At 41.8% G+C, this 22,640-nt stretch overlaps 2 protein-coding genes and 1 long non-coding RNA gene across 5 annotated transcripts in view; 1 reads left to right on the forward strand and 2 right to left on the reverse strand.

Moving 5' to 3' along the window:
• Positions 1-8,074, reverse strand: part of LOC110840614 (Suppressor of ER stress-induced death) — a 69,932-nt gene extending 61,858 nt beyond the window's left edge. The window contains exon 1 of the mRNA XM_087352448.1: positions 7,914-8,074. The gene's annotated coding sequence lies outside the window, so the exon portion shown is untranslated. The remainder of the gene's footprint in view (positions 1-7,913) is intronic.
• Positions 72-11,897, forward strand: LOC147873082 (uncharacterized). Its single transcript, XR_015536108.1, has 2 exons — positions 72-168; positions 9,149-11,897. It is a non-coding gene; the product is annotated as an uncharacterized LOC147873082 (long non-coding RNA).
• Positions 11,362-22,640, reverse strand: part of LOC110837716 (uncharacterized) — a 104,710-nt gene continuing 93,431 nt past the window's right edge. For 2 of the 3 annotated variants that reach the window (XM_087352447.1, XM_087352446.1), the window contains one exon: positions 11,362-20,797. In XM_087352447.1, the coding sequence (XP_087208573.1) occupies positions 20,784-20,797 (14 nt within the window). In that variant the 3' untranslated portion in view covers positions 11,362-20,783. The remainder of the gene's footprint in view (positions 20,798-22,640) is intronic. The other variant, XM_087352445.1, reaches the window with a different exon arrangement.

Consider the following 22,640-nt stretch of genomic DNA (forward strand, 5'->3'; position numbering starts at 1 on the left):
CGCTTCACAACAAAGAAATCAAAAAATATCAAGCCAGTCGCATTATCACTGCTCCAGAAGCAGCAGACCGCAATCTTGAATATCGACTGAAAGTTGGCTTAAAACATCAGAAAAGCGAAAGAAGACGTCATCAAGTATTTGAAGTACCAACTCCAACAACTTCACAAGGTAAACTGATCCTCATTCGATATATTACGATTACGAAAACTATTATGATCGATTTTAAGACGAAGATTTGCAAGGGTGGGGATGGACGTAGAAAGTTGACTGACCAAGAACAGCGACGTAAAGACGTAGAATATCAGATTAGAGAACGCGCTCCGGAAGGAGCGCCCTGCTCTAGTCTACTATAAATATACCACCATCAGCGTACGTGATCTCGGATCTAAATGGGAAATTGGAAGGTGTTTTTAACAAGCAATCACTGAAACCAAACTTGCAGGCTGACTGATGACACGACATTGCCATTTCCTGATTTGGCTGATCATATGACGAGAATACAAAACGTCAAACTTATTTGCAACGAGAATACGTAATTTAATTGACAGTGCGTCGTTAGAAAGCCATCTGTTGCCAATAAAAAATTTATAACCTTCCATTATTGCGTCCGAGACCTACACATTCATCCGAAACATGCCTTGCACCTTTAATTGGTTTGTAATTTGTATGCGCGCGCATGCGTGGCTGTGAGTTGGTGGCGCATGCGCGTGAGAGTGGATGACGGCTCAGTTCAACATTTGTTGTAATGTTACGATCATCAACTACGAAGACCGTTCTTTGCCTTTCCTATCAACAATTCTGATTTTAATAGGAAGGCAGGAGACGCAAATGCTTCGTGTATTTCACGCATAAGTGGCCTGAGGAACGCAGGAGGAGGGCAGGCACGACAGCCAACGTGTGAAAATGAAAACGCAAATCAAGTGTTACCAACGTAGTTCAGTGAAACTCACCAAGTGCAATGTGTCAACCAAAGGCCGATTGCGAATTGAATCTGAGATGTTTTAACCAATATTTGTGTCTGTACGTAACTACGATAATCGACGAACTTAATTACCTCCGTCGCCGTGGCCAATTCGGCCGTTGCACGTCCTCAGGACAGAGAACGTGCAAACCGACTTAGCTACACTATAATTACTGTTCTGTACATGGATTTTAAGGGAGGCGACAAGAGAGTTTGCCTTGCCCAATAATTAGTCACAGTCCAAGAAAACAATAATTAATAACACGAGTAACGATAGAGCAAACGATGATTAGTTAACCCAGGAAAGTAATTAGAGCACATAAACCAAATTAACCAAGCAAAGCAAACTCAAGTAAAACTCAAAATACAACCAGACACGTTCCGGCCAATTAGTTGAATGCAGTGGCCAGACGTTACTCGCAGAAGATAAGAAGGTGTCTCTTTACATCTCGTCTCCACAAGAACTGGCGGGCTCTTAACCCTTTTTTATGTACATTGCCCGAATGGTACGATTCTGACAGGCGTCATCGTGGTTTACGCTAGGCACTACACCTTATATGGCCACGCGAGCTCATCCGAGATGAACCTTGGTATTTCCTGTCGCAAAAAAAATGACGCGTGGCTACGGCGGTAACCCAATGCGTCCTTCCGGTGGCAAATACCGGGGGGCTGTGTAAAATACGACACCCACCTAACTAATTAGTAATTAGATGGCTTACGGAACCCAAGGTTCATCACCGAATTAACCAAAGCCCTCCACCGGTCCCTGTCCTGGGCCCACAAAATACAGTCTCCTTCAACTCCTATCTCCCATAGATCCCGCCTGAGATTATCCTCCCATCTACGTCTAGGTCTCCCCAGAGGTCTCTCCCCCTTAGGCTTCCCAAATAGTGGACCCAACCAACCAGATGGCTTAGGGAACCCGAAGGTTCATCACCGATTTAACCAAAGCCCTGTCCTGGGCCAACGAAATCCAGTCTCCTTCAACTCCTATCTCCCATAGATCCCGCCTGACATTATCCTCCCATCTACGTCTAGGTCTCCCCAGAGGTCTCTTCCCCTCAGGCTTCCCAAATAGTGGACCCAACCAACCAGATGGCTTACGGAACCCGATGGTTCATCACCGAATTAACCAAAGCCCTCAACCGGACCCTGTCCTGGGCCAACAAAATCTAATCTCCTTCAACTCCTATCTCCCATAGATCCCGCCTGACATTATCCTCCCATCTACGTCTAGGTCTCCCCAGAGGTCTCTTCCCCTCAGGCTTCCCGGTGCACACCTCTTGTCCCATCCATGCGCGCTACATGCCCAGCCCATCTCATTCTTCTCGACTTAATCACCCTGACAATACTGGGGGAGGAGTACAGATATTAAGCTCGTCATTATGCAGTTTTCTCCACGCCCCATCGTCTTCCCTCCTAGGCCCAAATATCCTCCTCAACACCCGATTCTCAAACACCTGCAATCTGTGTTCCTCCCTCTGAGTGAGAGACCATGTTTCGCACCCATACAAAACAACAGGCAGAATTATTGACCTGACCTAACCTGCGGATTCGAAATAAAATGCAACTGTAGTGCCTGAGGCCCATGATCGTCAAAGGAGGGGGCGTGGCTGGTTCTGCTTCACGGCTCATGCACCGATGGCGCCCAACCCAGATCAAGATCAAGATCAAGATCAAGAAAACTCGCGCCAGTCGCTTACACTTACCGAGAACACGAGAGGAGCTGGGAAGCTTTTAGTTGTGACTGTACTTCTTCTTGGTGGGTAATTTCTCTCAGAATACGGGAAGATTTGATAATTAATGTGAGCATTATGTCGCTGGTTCATCAGCTTTCTGAACCGTCACCATCCACGAATCCCTTGATTTCAGACTGAAGCTTGCAAAGTCTTTCAAGTACCTCATATTTCCACAGGAAAGTGGAAGGCTATGATTCAGTTAGGAGAGAAGCATTCTCAAATATTCTCATTGAGTTTGGCAGAGCCATGAAGTGATTCAGGTTCATTAAAATGTGTTTAAATGAACCCCATAGAAAAGTCCGTACGGGTAAACATGTCTGACAGTTTCCTATTCAAGACGCTCTAAAAGAAGGCGATGCTTTATCTCCATTGCTTTTTAACCTTGAGTCAGAACATGCAATTAGCAATGTCCAAGTGAACCAGGCGAGACCAAAATTCAATGGGTCTGCGCTGATGACGTAAATCTGCTGGGAATGCCTGAATAAAACACAAAAGCTCTAATTGACGCTGGTAAAGAGGGGCGAGGGGGTGTAGAAGTGGACGCCGCGGAAGGTAATAATTTTGCGTGAGTTGTTTGCTTCTTAATTTGTGTTATAACGTCGAGTAAGAAGTGGACGTGGTCGTGACACTTGCACAGAAACATCGGAATATCGACTCTACGGACCAAGAACCTAGTTGAGTGCGATCCATGTGGGAGGAGGAGTGCTAACCACTGCACCTTGAGATTTCTTTGCAGCGCGGCGTTCAGGATGTCGCAGTCTTAATAAGGACGACGCTGTGTGTCCCTGAAAACTGTAGGAGCATTAATTACCTCGTTCCTTTCAAAGTTAATGACTGCCTCTCCCGTCTATTATGGAGTCAGTCGCTACTGCAGGACAGTAAAATGGCTTCTCATTCGACATCGACTGCAAGAACGCGGCAGTGACACTAATAGAAATTCGAAGAAGTCAACCATCACGCGAGAAAAGGAAGGAAAACACTTTTGTGCGCTGTATTTATCAAAATATTTCAACAAACGTTTGGAGCATCGTATTTTTAGGTTATGCAACAAATAATATCAAAAGGTTTTTTCGAAATTTGTTCACCTGGAGTTTCGAAAGTCATTCGGTAGAGAGGAAGTCAGAGCTGGTTTACTGTTGAAAGAGAACCGCATTTAAACGGCGCTGGATCGACTGACGACGTCTCCCCAACACTCTTCCCTCTTCGGTGCCTTAATTTCCGGTCAGGCGAGACAGGAAGTTGAGTAAGACTCCAGACTCGGAACGGATCAAATAAGATGGATTTCCGAAGAGCACGTACACATGTCAACGGAGCCATTTGCGATGTTGGTAAGGCAGATGTTAGCAGTTATCGACCGCTTGTCACTCAGCTCGTCATCAGAGAACTTCTCGAAGCTCGATTCTTTCACAGGCCACTGTAACATTTCACCCCGGGGAGTTCGGACCAACGTCACTTAAATTCACGCATAATTCGCGTAACGACGCTGAGTTTGACCTCACGGCCAGACATGGGAACAAGTCCTAATCGTGTAACAGACTTCGCGTTTCGCCAACTGCGGAAGAAGCCGTTTCCGAGGAAGCGGTGGGACGCGAGCGACCAACGCCGCACAAAAGAAATGTGCGTAAATTATATTGAATCAGCGCAAAAACGCCCACCGGAGATGTCGGAAGTTTCGCAGAAATTCTATCAATAACCAGAGAAATAAACTGTCATAAAGAAACTCCCCGACGCTTGCACAAGCGATGAACGGTGATTCACTGTGGAGATGTTAACCGCGTGTTCTTCGCCAATATTTACGTTCATCTTCACCATAATATAACTAACTCCCGCAGGTCCAACGCCGACAACACCAAAGCCCGCGATCAGACACGATCCTGAGCCAACTCCGTCCATTTGCCATCCTCACGGCCGACTCCCTAAGATTCATCTTGATTTTATCCTTCCATCTTCTTCTTGGACTGCCCAGTGGTCATTTTCCAGAAGAATTCCCTACCACCCCTTAGCCTCTCCCCATGCGTGCTATATGTCCAGCCCATCGGAGCTTTGTTACATTTGACTATCCTCACTGTGCTATGTTTACAATTCGTTATGTTAATATTCTAAATTCCCTATTTAATTCATCTCTCTCAGGTCCAAATATCCTCCTGAGCGCCTTTATTTTCAAACAAATGTAATCTACGTTCTTCCTTGAAAGTAAGAGACCGTGTTTCACAACCATACCAGACAACAGGCAAAATTATTGCGTTATATATCCTGATCTTTGGCGTTTTTGATAGAAAACGAGATAACAGTTTTTGACGCGTTCCATACACAAATAATCCGGTTGCCTCAGACGTCACTTAAGACGTCGAATCCTCCGGCACGGCTCCGGGCACTTTCACGACGATCATCAATGTCACGTGTCCCGCTGAACAATTTCCCCGTCGCCCTGATGACGGAGTCATCGAGGACCTACGAAATGTCGGTAAACTTCTACGAGACAGCCATCTTGCGGCTAAATCCAACTTTCCGATCTGTCAAGGCATAAATGAACTAACATCAGGTTTCCGAACAAATCCGCCACAGAAATTCCTTTGTGACGGAATGCACTCTTCCGGTCTCTGATGTTACTCGCCGACACGGAGGAAAACTGTTCGCTTTCCGATACACGTGAACGGAATCGAAAAAGTTTAACGAATTTCCGTAACTTCGTAAATAAAAGGTGAGACAGCAAAGCAAAAATGCCTGCAAGACCGGCACAAGCGACGGCCTCACATCGATCAATCTTCGGGTTCTCCCGAACACCGATCGATCTGCTCTGCCTCGACGTTTCTTTGTCACGCCCCACTTCTGAAGCGTCTTTCCGCCCCGTAGCTTTACCTCATGCCGTGTGCTTCCTCAGGCGCACAAAAATTCCAAACGCGTAACAGCATTATAACTTCTAGAACAGGTACCACCGATCATGGCCGCTGACCTTACAGGGAGAGCCCTCTCAATGAAGGAAGGAAGGAGTTTCCGTCGGTCAGTGCAGAAGCCTGATAATTGCTGTCTTGTGACTGTGCCACCTGCTCGTTCCAAAACATTACGCAGTCAGAGCCGAGAAATTGTCACAGTAAAAATTCTGCCCCTTGGTTAAAAACAATGCTAATACCAAATTTAAAACCAAACTCCGTTCTGGTCATTGACATCGCCTCGTATCACAAACTCAGACAGACAGACCACCGACGTCTCACTCAAAGACGGACGAAATTGAAGCCTGGCTATTGGAAATCTTCGTCGTATTTTGTGACAACTGTGCGATTTAATCAAATTAATTAAACCAAAGCACAAATGTTAAGAGATTGATCAGATTTTAACAGACAAAGATTTAAAACAATGGTTTGCAAGCAACAACACGACATTTAAAATTAAGGACGTCGAGCATCTGTGTCGCCAGAGAGTCGAAGAAATTGGGCAAGAGGAATGGGAGAATGTATGTCGGCATGTGGAAAGACTAGAACAGATTTATTATGAGCAAGAAGGCGTAATCGAAGATAATGGAGTGGACGGTCGTGATGAATCGAGTGAAGTCAGAAAGCGAATGTCTGTGAGGAGTGGAAGAATTGGAAGAGGACAGAAGATAAAATTATCTAATACTCTCCGCGGTGTTAATTTTCTAGTGACGTGTAGTTTCCCGTGCTACATAACGTGGTGATATTTTATTTGGAGTGCACTGTACGCGGCCTGCTCCCATCAATTCCGTCAAACGTCTGGTAACTGACTCGCTCCGAGGTTCCAATTCACAAAGTTCAACGGTCAAAGACGCAAAACGATTAAATGCGCGAAGGTTAAGACGCTTAGGTTCGAGGTTTTCACGGCGGTGACTCTGAAGATGACACCGTGCAGTCTCGTAGAATTTTACCGACGTTTCGGACGTCCTTGCTGCCTCCGTCATCAGGGCCGTCGTCTTTTAGTGTGCTCCTAGCAACAATTCTGATGCGAAATAAAGGACCTTCAAGCTCCACTGAGCAGAGTCCTTCCTCAAGACGCAACTTTCCCTCCGGGATTCACGAAACCCGGATTTATGATCCACTTAATATGACATCCATCATCAGCTCCGAGGTCCTCCACGTGGCTTCTTCCACTCGCGTTCCCCAAACAAAATTTTGTACTCGTCACCTCCCCAATCCCTGCTTCTTTATTTGTTGCCCGCGGAGACATTTGAAACAATAAAACGTCTTTTAACTCTGTCGGTTTCATCGGCGCGCTAGAACGCCGAAGCAGATCCACTCGTTTCCTGGCAAACTAAGAAGGAAAACTTGCCACCAGTTCCAAATCCTTTTGTTCTTTGCCGGGATTAAAATAACTTTGCCGACTTGTGTTGTTACGGGGACGACTTGCAGATGTGCGGTCACCAGCAGCGGCTCCTTTCTGATACTTTCATAAGTTAAAATCTACACGATAATATTTTAAAAAGGTTACGAGCTTTTAATTTATGGAGACATACATTACATTTCTAATGCACTTCGTAAGAATGTGCTAAAGTTAAACACACCCTAGCCTAGGTAGCGAAATGCATTTTTTAAAAAAAAATTCACATTATCATTAATATATTGTTATTGTATATAACGTACAGAAAAATACGCAGATCAAGTATATAATGTGTTCCACAGAATATGGATTGAACTTCATGTCGCCCGCATGCAGACCAAATGTTGTCGAAGCACAACAAAAGAGGTTGGCAGGCCTGTCTTAAATATAACGCGAGCATCAAAAACCTTGTACGAGAATACGACATTTCAACTTTTCGATAAGTTTGGAGGTGAAGTTTTGAATGGCTCTGCTCCTTGGACGAAGTAAAGTTCATGAAAGTGACATGGGGGCGTTTGTACAAACAAAAACAGTCGCTGCATTTATTCAAATCGGGCACTGATGGATAAGTTAAATTCGCCACTAGAACGTATTACTCTTAAAACATGATATCTTTGACAAGACGCTAATTTCGATATTTAGGCCTACATTAGAACGCAACCTAAGTTATTGCTGATAATCGGTTCCCAGCGCAAACAGCGACTGGGTGATATGCGTCTCTGAGGAGCCCGATACAGCGAGGAGAGGTTAGGTTAGCATATGCGAGCCACTTCACACAGAAGAAACGCAAGGCATGACAACGGAACACATCCAACGTAGCAAAAGTTAACTAATACCCTATGCATCTGTAAAATAAAGCAATTTGTTTGTTTGAAGGTACTCACCAGCCAAACTTCTTGAAGTTTCTCTGCCTTCGACAATTCTTGCAGTCTTTTGACACCAGCAATTGAAAAGAAAGAATCCAATTGTTCCACTCGCTGCTGCACGTGATTCGCCCAACCACACACTCGATGCAACGCCTGCTGCAGCCGCGCGACAACTGAACAGCGGGCACCTAACTACCTATCCCACCGCAGCGCGCGCACAGCGCTGTCAGCGACAGCCGAACAAAGCACGCCACGACCGACCACCTGCCCCCCCCCCCTGGCCACCTGCTTCCGGGGAAACAAAACACAAACGCCAGTGACGGGGCTGCTCTGTTCGAGTCGAATTTAACGCAACTGAGCGAAGCGAACTGCCCCAATGCAATTGAATTTTAAAAATGTAACATTTATGCTCACACATAAGATTTTTTTCGCCACAAACTCCATGAAACACGTTAAGCGCTTCGGTTGGTCCTAAAAATATGGCAAATTTCTGGGCATTTTTAAATAATTCCAATCCGGATGCCATGTTGTCAGTTGTTCTCATCGTCACTTATTAAAAAGGGAAGACCCAAATCTGCTGCAGGAATAAAGGAAAAGCCATCCATTCTTTCAAAAATGTATGCGACAAAGTGTTATCTCCCAAACGCTCCTGGAGAGAAATTCGAGAGTAATCGATGTTCTAGTATAAAGCACCCGCAGATTTCATAACGAGGACAAAATTGTAACAGAATACAGACGCTTACTTTCACTGGCCTGTTGAGCAGAATGGAAAGTTGCGAGACGTAAACTGAAATTCTCGGTCGCGGAAGGCGAGGAATGACACAGAACGCTTCGAATATCAGGCATCGTAACTCCTTAATTGGTAGCGACGAAGTCAGATCTAATTCTCGTCGAATGCATAAAAAAGGGTAGAGAATCGAAGTAGGATTTCGGGTCTGTTGTGCCCAATTCTTGTAGTTTTTCAGCTGCCAAAGAAATATCCTGCTTTCTGTAGGAATGGAAGGTCCAACACGTTCTTTGCGAGAACGAAGCAGTTAAACTCGTTCCACACTCCACTAAGGAGGGGAGAGGTAAGGATGTCGGTAGGTGTGGAGTATTTTCGGATTCACCACGTGCGAAGACCTCGAGGGCCCTCACCGAAAAAAGCGGTTGAAATCTCGTTAATTTATTTATTCTTAATTTGGTTAACGTCTAAGAAAAGCCTCTGATCAAAACGAGACTGCGACTTCTCACAAGCGTTTGTTGAATTATAGGCACGTCGCTTCTTCGCAGACGCCGTATTCTGTAAGGTAATACGACGATCGTGGCCTCCTCCGGCCTTCCATCTGTTGAGGTCTGGTGCTGGTACGGGATCTGAAAGGGTGGGACAGAAGCAACATGGCCGCCACCCACCACCCGCATGTGACCACCCCGTGGCGTAACATGAGTTGTGAATCGATTCATCGACATCTGTAGCGGCCAGGTTTAAATTACACCCCCAGGCCGTCACATTTGAGACCGACAGCATCCGGGCAGCGTGAATGCGCGTCTTGGTCTCTTGTCCTTCAGTAAACAGAGGCCAGAGACGCCAGATTTTCGCTACTAAGAAGAAGAGTCTCCGAACGCCACAAATTCCAAAGCAGAGAAACCCGATGGAAAAAAGGACTCTGATGAATGTTGGTACGTGAGGCGAGGGAAAGGCGAAGTGGTTACAGAGAAAATGGAGACTGCACGCGCAAGAAGAGGTTAAGTGAGCCGTTGATGAAAACCAAATACAGATCGAAAACGAGCAATTGGACAGCAAAAGCGAAAGGATACTTGCTGAAAACTTAAAGATGATTAATAAGAAGCTGTCGATTGAAGGGCTGCATGGACCATCAGCCACCAAGAAAAAGAACAAAATATGAATTTAACAAAATTGGCAATCACAGAGAACTGATGATTATCGGTGACACGAACGCACACGCAGAAAACAATGACAGGCGTTGAATTGCAGACAGACGCAGGGAACGGAGCCTTGGAATTATGAATGGGAATTTTCCTCATAAACTTTAAACGTGGGTCCAAGATGCGAGGAACGTGAGAACTGCAATTGATTTCGTTATGTTAAAACAACGAACAGACCATTCTTTAATAAAATGAAAATTAGTAATCACCTTCAACAGAAATGCGCGGAGAACATGCAGAAACCCTGCAACGGAAACGGAACATCAACATCTTCGTAAATGACTTAAACAATAGACGCCCACGTGAAACACTGAATGAAGAATATCTCTTGAAGTCGTCTGAAGATTTGTACTAGCCGATTACAACATCCACTCAAACAGCAGCGAAACGAAGATCCCGGAGGAGGAGGTCAGAAAATTATTTCGGCGGAACCAAGAGCGAAGAAGAACTTATATGAAATGGTTAAACACGAAACAACGCAACAGCGACATTCAGGCGAATCGAAGGCAGAGGGAAAATTTGTCGCAAGTTTTCCGTCCACTGAACTGCAATGAAGGAAACCTAACCTATCGTGACGACTGAAGAATTAGAACCTCTGAACGGGACAAAGCCCAGAATGTTTCAATTAAAGACTCAAAGGCACGCAAAGGGTCCCGAAATTATTTCAGCAGAATTAATCAAATATGGTGAAGAAATCCCCGCAGGGGTGACCGTCATCTTACCGGGTCATCAGGAACGAGGCCTCCGGATTGGTTATCCGCTCCTGACACGTGGTCATGAACCGGCGCCTGTCTGTGGGATCTGCGGTGTCCAAATTATTGTGGCCGCGGACCACTCTTTGACATGCTCAGTGCCTTCCAGTGGTATTAGAGTTATCTCCGTTTAAAAATTAAACTTTTAAAGGACCCCGTTACACTTTTGGAGCACGACTCTTTGAATCCTAACTTCGCAGGTAAATAGTGTTGCCTGTGGGCTTATTAATTATCAACTAACTTATTTGTGAACTGCCAGGCTCTTCTACAGCCGGGCAAATGTCCGCAACGTCTTAAAATCTGTGGCCCTTAAAAGCAGTTGTCAGTTTTGGGAACAGCCAAAATTCAGCCCAATTTCAAAAATACATATTTTTGCCAAAAACTATCGGATGGTGAATTTCCAGACGACATCGCTGGTTCATTGTTCCACCTCGTTCAACAAACTCAAAGTGAACGATGCCTTGCGATTAAAGAAATTGGGCAATGTTTTCACCTGGGCTTGTGATATGCGCGTCTTTCCCAGTGTTTGACCAAAGACACCGACTCTGCTCACATCTGCAATTTTCAGTCGTACTTTTTGCTAAACTTTTCACAAAACTTCACGCTTGTGTTTCTGCCACGGTTTCACTACATAACCTCATTTGCTTTGCCAACACACGAGACGCAAACACAGACACGTCGCTGCTTTGCTATTGGTCGCTCGCTGCCTAAGTTGGCAATCCAGCAACTTAACTGTCGCACGGCACACGAAAGCACTTCGATGACTCCAACAAATAAAACGAAACACGTCTGAAACATTTTCTTTATTTTCAGTACCATACTTAAATTCAACATACTATTAATATAAGCAACTTGACAGCCAGCAAAAAATCTTATTGCCATTGTTCAGTATATTTTTTTGTTGTAAAAATTCATTGAAATCACATTAAGAAATGTTACACAACTAACTAGCATAATGTCACCTCCTGATCCTCATTAAAATGCAAATGTTTTCATTTTGGTTTCTGCACGATGTTCGTTTGTTCACGTAGGATGCGAAGTCTGGACACCAATAAAGGCCGACGAGACTCTTTGCGGGGAACCGGATAAGAATTCACAGTAAAACAACAGAAAAGCTCTCTGGAATAAACTCCAAATCCTACGTGAACAAGACGCGACGTCTCAACTTTGTTCGTCTGTATAAATGTTTAGCTTGTATTTATACGACTCATTGAAATGGGCACAATACAAGTAAACCTTAAAAATTCATCCATTTAAAATTAGATAATCAAATAAATAAAAATTGGCAAAAATATTAATCTCTTAATAAATTATAAAAAAAACTGCTACTTAAATTAGTTATGCATAATGCAAAACTGCTCAAACACCAGCCAGGTTTCTTCACGTTCCACTAAATGGTCACCAGGTTCAGTCTCAGAACAGCATCGGGTAAAATTAAGGGAAAAACGACGACGTTTATAAATCAAACCATGATTAATACGGATTTGAGACCAAGACAACACTTATATATACATATATGCGTACAGATACAGTGGTGCGATTATTTCATGAAGATACTGAAAATTGTTCAAAGCCTCGATATATAAGTACACTGTTCTGTTACCAAACCCATAACAAAAACATTTGTTAATACGCGTTTTTCTCTTGTACAATGTGATGCGTTTTGTTAAAATATGTGAAGCTTCCAAGCAGCTCCAAAGAAAACTTTCAGTTTTAACCTAAAACCTCAACAAGCAGTCATTAAAAGTTTGTACGGGCGTGAACACCCAACATTAAAGCATTTTTTTTATTTTAAATGGCAATATCATACACATAATAATAATAATAATAATAAAATGACTATACATTATGTACAATCATACAGAGATACGAGTCCTTCGAAATCGTGCCCCGTCGCTACAGCAAGGCAGGAAGGAAGGAGGGGCTGTACTCACATTAACGGCATGAAGCTGATATATTTCACAAAACAAAAGTTTTGCACTAATTACAATTACGGGAAATTATTATTATTCTTATTCTTATCAAAGATAAATGGTCGTGTTTAATGATGAAATTCTCAAATTGCGTGCAGTCACCAGACTCGTGTTCTTCATCGATCGACCCATTTGACATTATTGTCGGCTCATAGTATCCTCAGATGTGAATTGTTTTAGTTCTCTTAGTATTTTACAATGACTAGAAATAAGACAATTTGTGCAGACAAAAATACACAGCTGCTATAAAATATATATATATATATATGTATATAGATGTATGTATAATATATTACCAATCATTCGAAATACTTATCGCTACCACAAGTATTTTTCATGAAAGCCCACTGAATTCATTTTACATAGTTACAGTACATGTACACTTCTATTCTTCTCTAATGGAAAGATCAGTTTTCTAGCAATCAAACAGAACCACGACTTAAATAATATTTATTCGAATACCGAGTCCAAATACGAAACTGCGTGGAGTTGGAACAGTTTCGAAGGGCTCTGCTAGCTTTGGAGAAACGCTACACATCAGTGCAACACGCGGTGATGCAGAGCAGCCTGGGTGGGGTCCACAACACTTTATAGAAACCCTTCAACACTGTCCTCTATTGTATTTTTCAGCTCCTAAGCTCTGTTTTACCATCAGCCCATCCGGTACGCAGACGCACTTATGAGACCACCGACTGCTACGAACCCACAGCCTTCCAATTCTGCGAACTGCAGGAGCGGAAGTCTGAGAGAGACTTTATGCAAAGTTAGAGCGGTAACTGACTTGAATCACCAGTGACTTTCAGACCGTTCACAGAATATTACGACTGAAGAGATCTCTCTCACCCTGACAATAAAATATTATATCTGAAATATCGCTCAATTTCTGCCACGCCGCAGAAGACGGCCGCCATCTTTGTACTCATCGACGTGAGAACCTCAAATCCCACTAATTCCACACTTGTTCTCCAGCTACAAAGCACAGAGAGCTTGAGCGTCGTTACTCTGGAAGGCACAGATGATGTGGAGAGCGCGCACAAGGGAAACTGTAACATACAGTTACTAACGCCTGGTTGCAGCGACTTGTCCGAGAAATGTTTTACGGATTGGGTCGCACCAGCAACCACGTACCTGCGTAAGCAATTGACATAAAGAATGAGTCTTTGGGCGAACGGACAAACACATATGAAATGTCAATTCTGAACAACGTAAGACCACTCACAGAGATGGGATGTGTGATGAGAACTTGGAAGAGATTTGAAGACTAACAGTCCCTTCCTATCCCCCCTCACCAAGAGGCTCTGAGAAAGTAAAACTCATTCCACCACAGAAGCAATCAGCCCACAGACGAGAAAATTAAAAAGAAACCAGAAACTTTGTTCAGAAAACCATACAAACATTTGTTGAAAGTAAAGAAAATGAAAGGAAGATCAGGATTCCTTAATATAAAAAACATGGAAAAATGAAAACCAACTCTCTCGCTATCTAACTCAGTGTCTTTATTAACCATTTTTGTCGGATGTGGAGAGACACTGATGAATATCGGGACCAGCGCAGAAGCCATCTGGAAAGGTGGCGCAAGGACTGCTCCGGTTGCGAAGAACGCGGAGAGCCCCCTTGTGAGTATTGTTAGACCATACCACATGTGCACTTTGTCCCCATCCTTACCCCGAAGTATTTACTTACAGCGCAAAGAAACTGGATCATGGCGTGACAAACGAACTTCACAAGATTAATTATCGTTATATTCCAGAATGCTGTTACTGGGGTATACATAATGTATAAAACTTCCATTACACACAAGTTCTTTAGTTGGTATGACACGACGATCATAATAATTCCACAGCAACATCTTCCGCGTTCAGGTTATTTACAGAAAAAAATGAATGTATTAAACAAATTTATTCAAATAAATTTTTAAGTACAATTTTAAGCAATAACACATACATGAGAGTCACCTTGCTGCAACACTTACGCACTAAATGATGATGACAATAATCTATTTCTTACTTTTAGCGTTCTGTATAGAACCTGAAGATGTTCTGCTTCAACTGAAATGAGCGTAGAAAATTATTATAATCAATATGTGATAAAATCTGAAGAATGTGATGTGATGGAAGTGTTATACATAATATATACCTTCTTTGTAATCCTTGATCTGCAGGGTAAAACGATACACACAGGAAGAGAAAAGCGTAACTAATCGACGGCCACGAGAGCAACAAATACGCGGGTGGAACCAAAGTAGTATCAGCCTGTACTGAACATTTATTAATCCATGCACACAATCTGTTTGGCATAAGATTCAGGGAGGAAAGTTAGCCTGATCCGAAGCTTCCACGGCGACTGACGACGATAAAATTTTCTCGGGCTACGAGCCACGTAAATTCATTAAAGACTGACATTTCAAAAACCAGTTCTGTTCCCGATCATCACAATGTGACCAAATCCTGATGATAGTGACGGACGTGGGCATTGATGTTTAACAAACTATTAGTGTATGAAACCTCATTAATATTTGGAACATTGTTAGAGAATTGTTAGTGCAATTTTTTATCAGCAAATGGTTCTAAGAGAAGAACTGCATTACCATCAAATAATGAAAGTTGGGATATCATCACTTAACTGAACCTCAGGAAAAGTAAAAGTAATGTGGAGCGTACCAAGTAAAATGCCTGACTTAATGCAGGAAATGTGACATTGGAATTCGTGCGAAGTGTTTTGTTTTTTCATACAAAGTCAAGAATTCTGAGACCAACCAGTTCTATGACAGACGGAGTGTTATCAGAGAAGCCGTTCCTCTGTTCTGCATTATGCGAAGCTCTCGTAATGTAATCATCTATGGAAGCCTTCGAGTGCAGTCGGCCGTGTTGGAAAGGAATAAAATTCTGAAGTTTCAGACTTAAAACTTTACTCAAAAATGTTGAACAAAAATCCTGTTAGCCCTGCAGAACTTCAGTGTCTGTATTAAGCAGAAATTTGCGTTTGCACATTTTCCTCATGTCCTACGTACAGGGCGCCCTGTGTATCTGCGCTGCAAATGATTACAGGAATAAAAATAAAGAAGTTAACTGTAAGCATTTTTTGGCATGCAGAGGATGATTCTGCTACGACAGCGCACAGGACCCTAGGCAGCCACTCTTCTAGCCCCACGCTACAGATGCCTCTAGTACTGTAAAAATAGCCAGCAAATAGATTATCAACTTTCCCACACAAAATTATTTTAGGAAAGAAACTTCAGTCGTGTTACTGGAAGTTTAATTCAAACTTGAACACATTTTCAGAAAATTCAACGGTTTAGACCGATGTGTTGGCGTGCTCTTATTTACATATCATACGCATTCAAAGGAAAATGTATTCTCAGCTAAAATATATTTGTAGCTTACCACAGCATGAAATACTAAATAGAGGAGCTTGACAGCAAAATAATAAAAGTTACATACACGAAGGAGACATTTTAGATGGTGGTCTTCTAGGTTGAAGTGAAGTTTATGACGAAGTCCCCGACCCTCCTCACCTCACACCCAAAGATGGAAGCAGCTTGTTGCTCCATGACAGCGGTTTTCAACCAAAAGATTGCCTGGCACAAGAAACCAGAAGATGACTATCAAAACTCACACCAATCCTACGACCACAGTATTTTTGCAGAACAAAGGTGACATTAATGCTACATTCACTTGCATGAATATCCAAGTAAAATGTGTCAAAAATATACGCTCACAAAACGTATCAGCCCTCGATACAGTTCCAGAAAACGAAGAGTTTATATCGAGTGGCAAATTTACAGGACCATTCTAGTTACTGTCACGCATGAAGTCTTACACCGCTACGTCACATAATACTCTCAGCCTCACGGGTCACGAACAACCTCAGTTTAAGCACAGAAAAGTCCAACCGTTAGGTAGCAGCGGTTCATTATACCAATTCAGTAACTACCTGTAATTGAAATTGAAATTAGCAGAGATAAAATTACATCGCGTTCCTTTTGCACTATTCCGTGAAGAGGTTTCTATCCATGTGTTGCACTGATGAGACAATGGAGAGGGTCTGGAGTACATTCGATTGCTGTCCGCAACTATCAGAAATTCCGTGGGGGCAACAAAAACGTCAGTCTTCATCAGAACATGATCAATGTTTTAGCCCAAAATGTCGCATTTGGTTTGATTATAATTACTTTAAATACACACACATACATACATAATGATTTGCAAAAATGTATTTGTTTAGTGACAAGTTCTTAAAAAAATTTCTAAAATTAGTGAAGTGCATATTTTTAAAACTTCTGCACTAATTAATCTTGCCTCACTCGTAATCACTGCGTTCCTTGAAAGTTGCCTTTCACTGTTACGACCCAGAATATGCTGCCCTCTATCATATCACTTCCGGTTCCAATTAAGATTGCACTGCAGTATTCCAACTTTTATCACCATCACATTTTTTTTTGCATTTGTTACATTTTCAAATTAGTACGCACTGATTACTTTTCCGCAATAAAACACCAAAACACCACAAGACGTTACCAAACAAAAAGTTATGAGTTGATATATGAGAACGTTTTTTAAACATTCATTAAAAGTATTAGTATTTTCAAAATCAAAGCTTAAAGGGATTGAACAAAATGTGATGTTTTGGACCAAAACAACTATGAGAGTATAACAAAGAATGAAATGTAACCCAACAACTACTGCGATTAAAAGTGTTTGGTATTCAAAAGTATGTCTATTTAATAACTACAAAGTATGGAAGGACGTAAATGCATTATAATCTCTGTCTGAGAGAGAAAAAAGAACCATCTTTGAACGAGGAGAGGTGTACAGGCTGACAACAAAGAACACAGCCGGAGAAGAAAGTATTTCAGTTATACCAACCTTGGTTCTTCAGCTTCGGGGTTTGGGAAACAACCAGAGGCCAGAGGCCATTAAATCAAGTCAAAATACATCGTTCCTAAATAAACCTTGCTCACAGGTTAGGTTACGGAAGTCCGAAAAATCCTCAGGGACACTTACGTCAATGTTCAGATCCCTAGACACGTACTGATCCTTCCAATAGGACACTCATGCTTCAAATTTCAACACCAACAAAATTTGTACTGCACAAATGGCATCTAATCTGACAATCAACATAGTACTTAGAGGTAAGGGCAAGAAGGAGCAAATGTTAACAGCTTAAACAAGAAAACGTAAAAAAACGAATGTGCTCCACGTCTTTGGAGTTGTAGTCGTAGAATATGGTAGAAACAGAATCTAACAATGAAGACGACTGTCTTCTGGATGAAGCACCATGTTGTTTGGTACAAGTTTACCAGAGTTCTTGCCTCTGAGGCAATGAGTCCTGATGACGGAGGCAGCCGAGCGCCTCTGAAACGTCGGCAAACTTCTACCAGACACGGCACAACATTCCAGAACACGAGATCTCACATTTGCCTAAGAATGGTTAAACACAAGTCGAAGGTCTGAGGCGAACAAAACAAAACAAAACACAAGTATAATATAAACTGCGGACGTGTTTCACTGTAAACTGATTTTTCTAAAACAAAATTTGTGACTGACAGTAGAAACTTTACTGATGGTCCTCTCTTCATGTTGAGGTACAAGTGCAGTTTGCAACAAGATGAGTGCTGGTTTTTAACAGATACTGACTTCTTGCTGCAAGGCAAGGACAGTTTCCAAGTTACAAAACAAAAAAAAAACAAAAAAAACACTCTCTTTCCGAAGCATGTAACGCAATGACAAATGATAACTAGTACTTCTACACTTCTTGAAACCTTCCAGGAAAAAGTGTCTTGTAACTATGGTGCCAAGTGGTAGGACCTGGAAGTACAGCCAAAAGAAACCTGATGTTAGGAAAGTGCGTAAAAATTAGATTATAATGTAAAGTCATACACAGTTTTTTCACACATTCCTGCATCAAAGTCTTTCATCAATGAGTAGAATTTTCATGTAATGCTTATTACAAATCCTATAAGCCCTTATTTTAGAAAGTAAGATCTGACAGTGAATCCTAAATATGACGCAGACACAGACGCTTATCACCGCCATGACAAAAATCAACTTTTGAATCCCATCCCAATTCAATTCAGTCCATTTCACACTTTCCTCAAAACCTGATTGATTAACCTTTCAAGCCGGTATTCAAATGCCCACAAGCCAACATTGTGGCAGTGAACAGACGGCCTGTCAGTAAGAAATCTGTGGCATACAGACTGTCAATTTTTCCCCCACCCCCAATCATCCTGCAGTTGTGGTCATTTCAACAGCAAATTACTCACCGACTTGTCTTCTGCATCACTCAACGATATCTGCTTTCACTTTCCGCACTATACGATGGTTTTCCAACTACAAGACTCTTTCCATCTTAATTCTATGTAATTGACTCCCACGATCATAAATTCTAATCTTTCTGCTAACACGTTAATCTAAAACTTCTATTTTTTTTTAATTCATACTGTGTGAAAGGCCATGATGCTTACAGGTTGATACAGTGTCAATTTAAAAAAAAAAAGACCCAGGTGCAATCATACGTATGAATAAACAGACAGAAGAAATGGGAAGTGCAATGTTTCAAGGTCACCACAGAAACCCAACAGATAGCACAGCAATGACAATTTATCTTGGTGCCTGTAAGCAGAGAGAATGTACCTGAGATACCACTGATAAAGGAAGCTTCTAGCTTCAAGTTCACTCTTGGAATGCCAGCTTAAATGAGTACAATTCATGCCACAGTCATCTGCAAACCATTAAGCATTTGCCGAAAGCAAGGGTAGTAAGGGACGAACCCCCATATTTACCTTCAAAAAGGTGAGGGACGACTGGACGCAAGACATTTACTTCTGTGATAAAGCTAAGGTTCTCACTGTTGAACAAGATGCAGTCACCACACAGAAGAAGTATGTACAGTAAGCGCACACCACGGTAAAGTAATTAAAGAAGCAACTCTCTATCTGAGGCCTTCTATATTCTGTATACATTACTAGCCCCTTGATTAGAAACAAAACAATGATTTGTCCAAATAAACACAATTAAAACTATGAAATATGAAGATACTGCAAGTTGACACTGGGGAGAACACGGTTATAAATTTGCACAGCAAATACCACACAAATTCTGTATCCAGACTTGAGTTAGCACTCTCATGGAGTTCACGTGGTACGCCACGTGCACGAGGCCGCATGTACGGCCTCTGCCGAGAGCGACACATCACGCGACAACTACGCTAAAACAGAGGCGTCAGAGTCGAAAGTGTGATGACTGCAATGCCAGCAACATGATAACCACAAAGACGCCAAAATGTCACTCAATGTTGTTAGGTCGTACAGCACAAATCTACATTAAATTATGCTCAGCGGCACCTGCCATTATTATAGTCAAACTGCTGTTCGCAACAGCTTCGGATTCCAGCGTCATTAACGCTGCAAAACACTTTCTGAAAATAGTACTAAACCTCAAATCCTACTAATTAATTGTTGTTGCTTTACAAGCAACTCCTGTTGGAGGTTAATTATAACTGTGGTAAAGTTTGATTAAAAACTGAAAGCTTCGGCCTGACTGAATATACAACCCGCAAAAATATATTTATTTTAGAATGACAAATTGAAGAAAGACAAAACTAGCTTAGAATCAATCTCTGTGTACAAAACAAGCAGCTGCAAATCTATCAGTTATCTACGTACACTTCTGCCCCCATTTCATCTAACACAAAACAACTTCAAGATTCAAAATTTCTGAAAGTGACATTCAGGAAGTACTAACAGCTTCACAGTTAAAACAATTTGTAGCAAGCATTGTAAAGTTCCGTTCTAATAGTACAATGAAAAACTAATCACCTTCTTATAGTCTTACTTCATTTACTGATGACAAAGTCAAAATTCCTTCAAAGCTGTATTTTTAAAGAATATTTTTAATGCCACAGTATCACAAGCTTGCCTTACCTCCAGTGAAATCATATACTGAACATGGTTTGGACATTTGTACACCTGCACGGTACGTATACGACCGAACATTCAAAATCATTACGCGGACCACAGCGAGAGAGGACCAATAATCTATATGTGATATGGACCGTCTGGAATGAGGATGGTACGGAAGATGTAAGAGAAAAAAGTGAAGGAGATCACCGATGTGTGCTCCGCCTCAGTCGTCCAGTTGGTTCATTACCGACAGCTGCTGATACGGACTGCTGTTCTTCTGTCATGCGATCCAGTTCAAGCATAGCTTCTTGAATTGCGTTCTCCAGCTGGCTGTTTAATTTACGGCTCCTGAAAATCCAAATTGTCATTACATAAATTAACAGAACCCGACTTCACAAACTGATTTAAAATAAAATGCCACTACAAAGAACAATATAACATAAATACAAAAATTTACAATTGGTGTCAATTAAAAAAATCAGTACACATACGCTTAAAATGCTTTAGTCTGAACTGCATAAAAAATATGTTGAGCAGGCTCCAGATATCTGTGATTAGCCTGAAACAAATAATCAAGGCTCTTGCCTTTTATTTAATGTTTAAGGTAATTGTAAAAAAAATTTGGTACATGAGTTAAAGTACAAGAATTTTAATGTAGCATCTAGACAGCCATGTTTAAAAAGCTTCAAGACAAGATTACAAATGTCCTTTACTTCCAATATTTGATAACATTCAGATAGAACTTTAAGTTTCATAACTGTAATGCTTGTAATCTTAACGTCGTTCACAGTGACCTTGTGGTTTCTCGTTGTTCTACTTACTTACTAAATTATCAAATATGTCTGAAATATTTTTAATGTCTGGCAACCACACAACTTGACTGTAGCAGGACATGGCCAAAACAGCCTGACACATTCCTGAAAGGAATGTTTTTATGAAATAAATGATGACTAAGATTTTAGGAGACAAACTTCCTGCAATGTTGAATTTTCACACACATAAACCCACGTAAGAATGAGATTCTTCTATTGCTTACAAAATCAAACAGAAACACTATTAACTCCAATTTCAAACATCCGAAGTTCCGAAGCCCAGCAGGTAGGTCCTGACAATGATTCTCCCCCACACCTAAATCTCTTGAACAAATGCAAGCATGAGATCTCATCCCATAAAATACATACTTAATACTGGTGAAAGCAGTAACATGAAGTACTCCCTGATTTTCTTGTAAAGGTATTTATGACAACAGATGAGAATTATTCCTAGAAGCATTTAAATCAGAACGGTAAATACAGTTTATGACTACAACAGTAGCCTATACAGAGATTTTACTGTACTGTCTGCCGATATATAAAAGTAAAGCTGTCCCACTATACGCCATGTAGGCGCTGGAGGGGGGGGGTGTCAGCATCATGCACCGGCCGCACTTTACCCCCGGGAAAGAACCCCGGTACCCATCGGACAGGAGGCTGGGTGGGCCCCATAGACAGTCTGGACGCAGAGGCTAGAGGAAAAATCCTCTGCCGTCAGGGATCGAACCCCAGCCGTCCAGCCCGTAGCTAGTCACTACACTGACTGAGCTATCCCAGCTCCTATATGTAAGTGGTAAAGGTAAATTAATTACAGATATGAAATATACTAATCCTCCTCTACATCATCAGAACATTCTGTAATGAATCATCAGCAGTGTTGACTCTGTTAGCAGAACAACACCTTGAGAACCCACCCCTCACATCTGGTGTCAATCGTTCTAATTTTATCTAAGTCCTGCTCTTTGTAAGTTGTTGTTATCATCTCTTCATCAGCAGAATTATGCTGCACAGTTCACTCTGAGTTGGATGTGTTTCTGACAACATAAATCACTTACGGTCAGTTCTACGTACTGGCACATTTAAAAATTATTGTACGTCAAATTTATATTACAAGACACATTAATAATGCAAATATGCCAGTTTTCATAGTGATTGAAAAGCCTTTCTTCCATACAGACGTTTATCTTTCTTGGTGAAATTCCTTTGCATTACTCAGAATTATGCCCAAAAGTTGGGTAAACTGGCACAAGGAGGCTTGAAATTTCAAATAAATCAATATTGATAACAGTTATTACTATTAACATGTATTTTAATAGACACCATCTGAATGAGTGAAAAACAAAGCAACAGATGGGTTCACAGCAAACTGAGAACCAACT

This window comes from Zootermopsis nevadensis, unplaced genomic scaffold (assembly GCF_977971745.1).
Source record: "Zootermopsis nevadensis isolate Lab colony 2312 unplaced genomic scaffold, Znev_1.0 Znev_ptg000021l, whole genome shotgun sequence".
NCBI lineage: Eukaryota > Metazoa > Arthropoda > Insecta > Blattodea > Termopsidae > Zootermopsis > Zootermopsis nevadensis.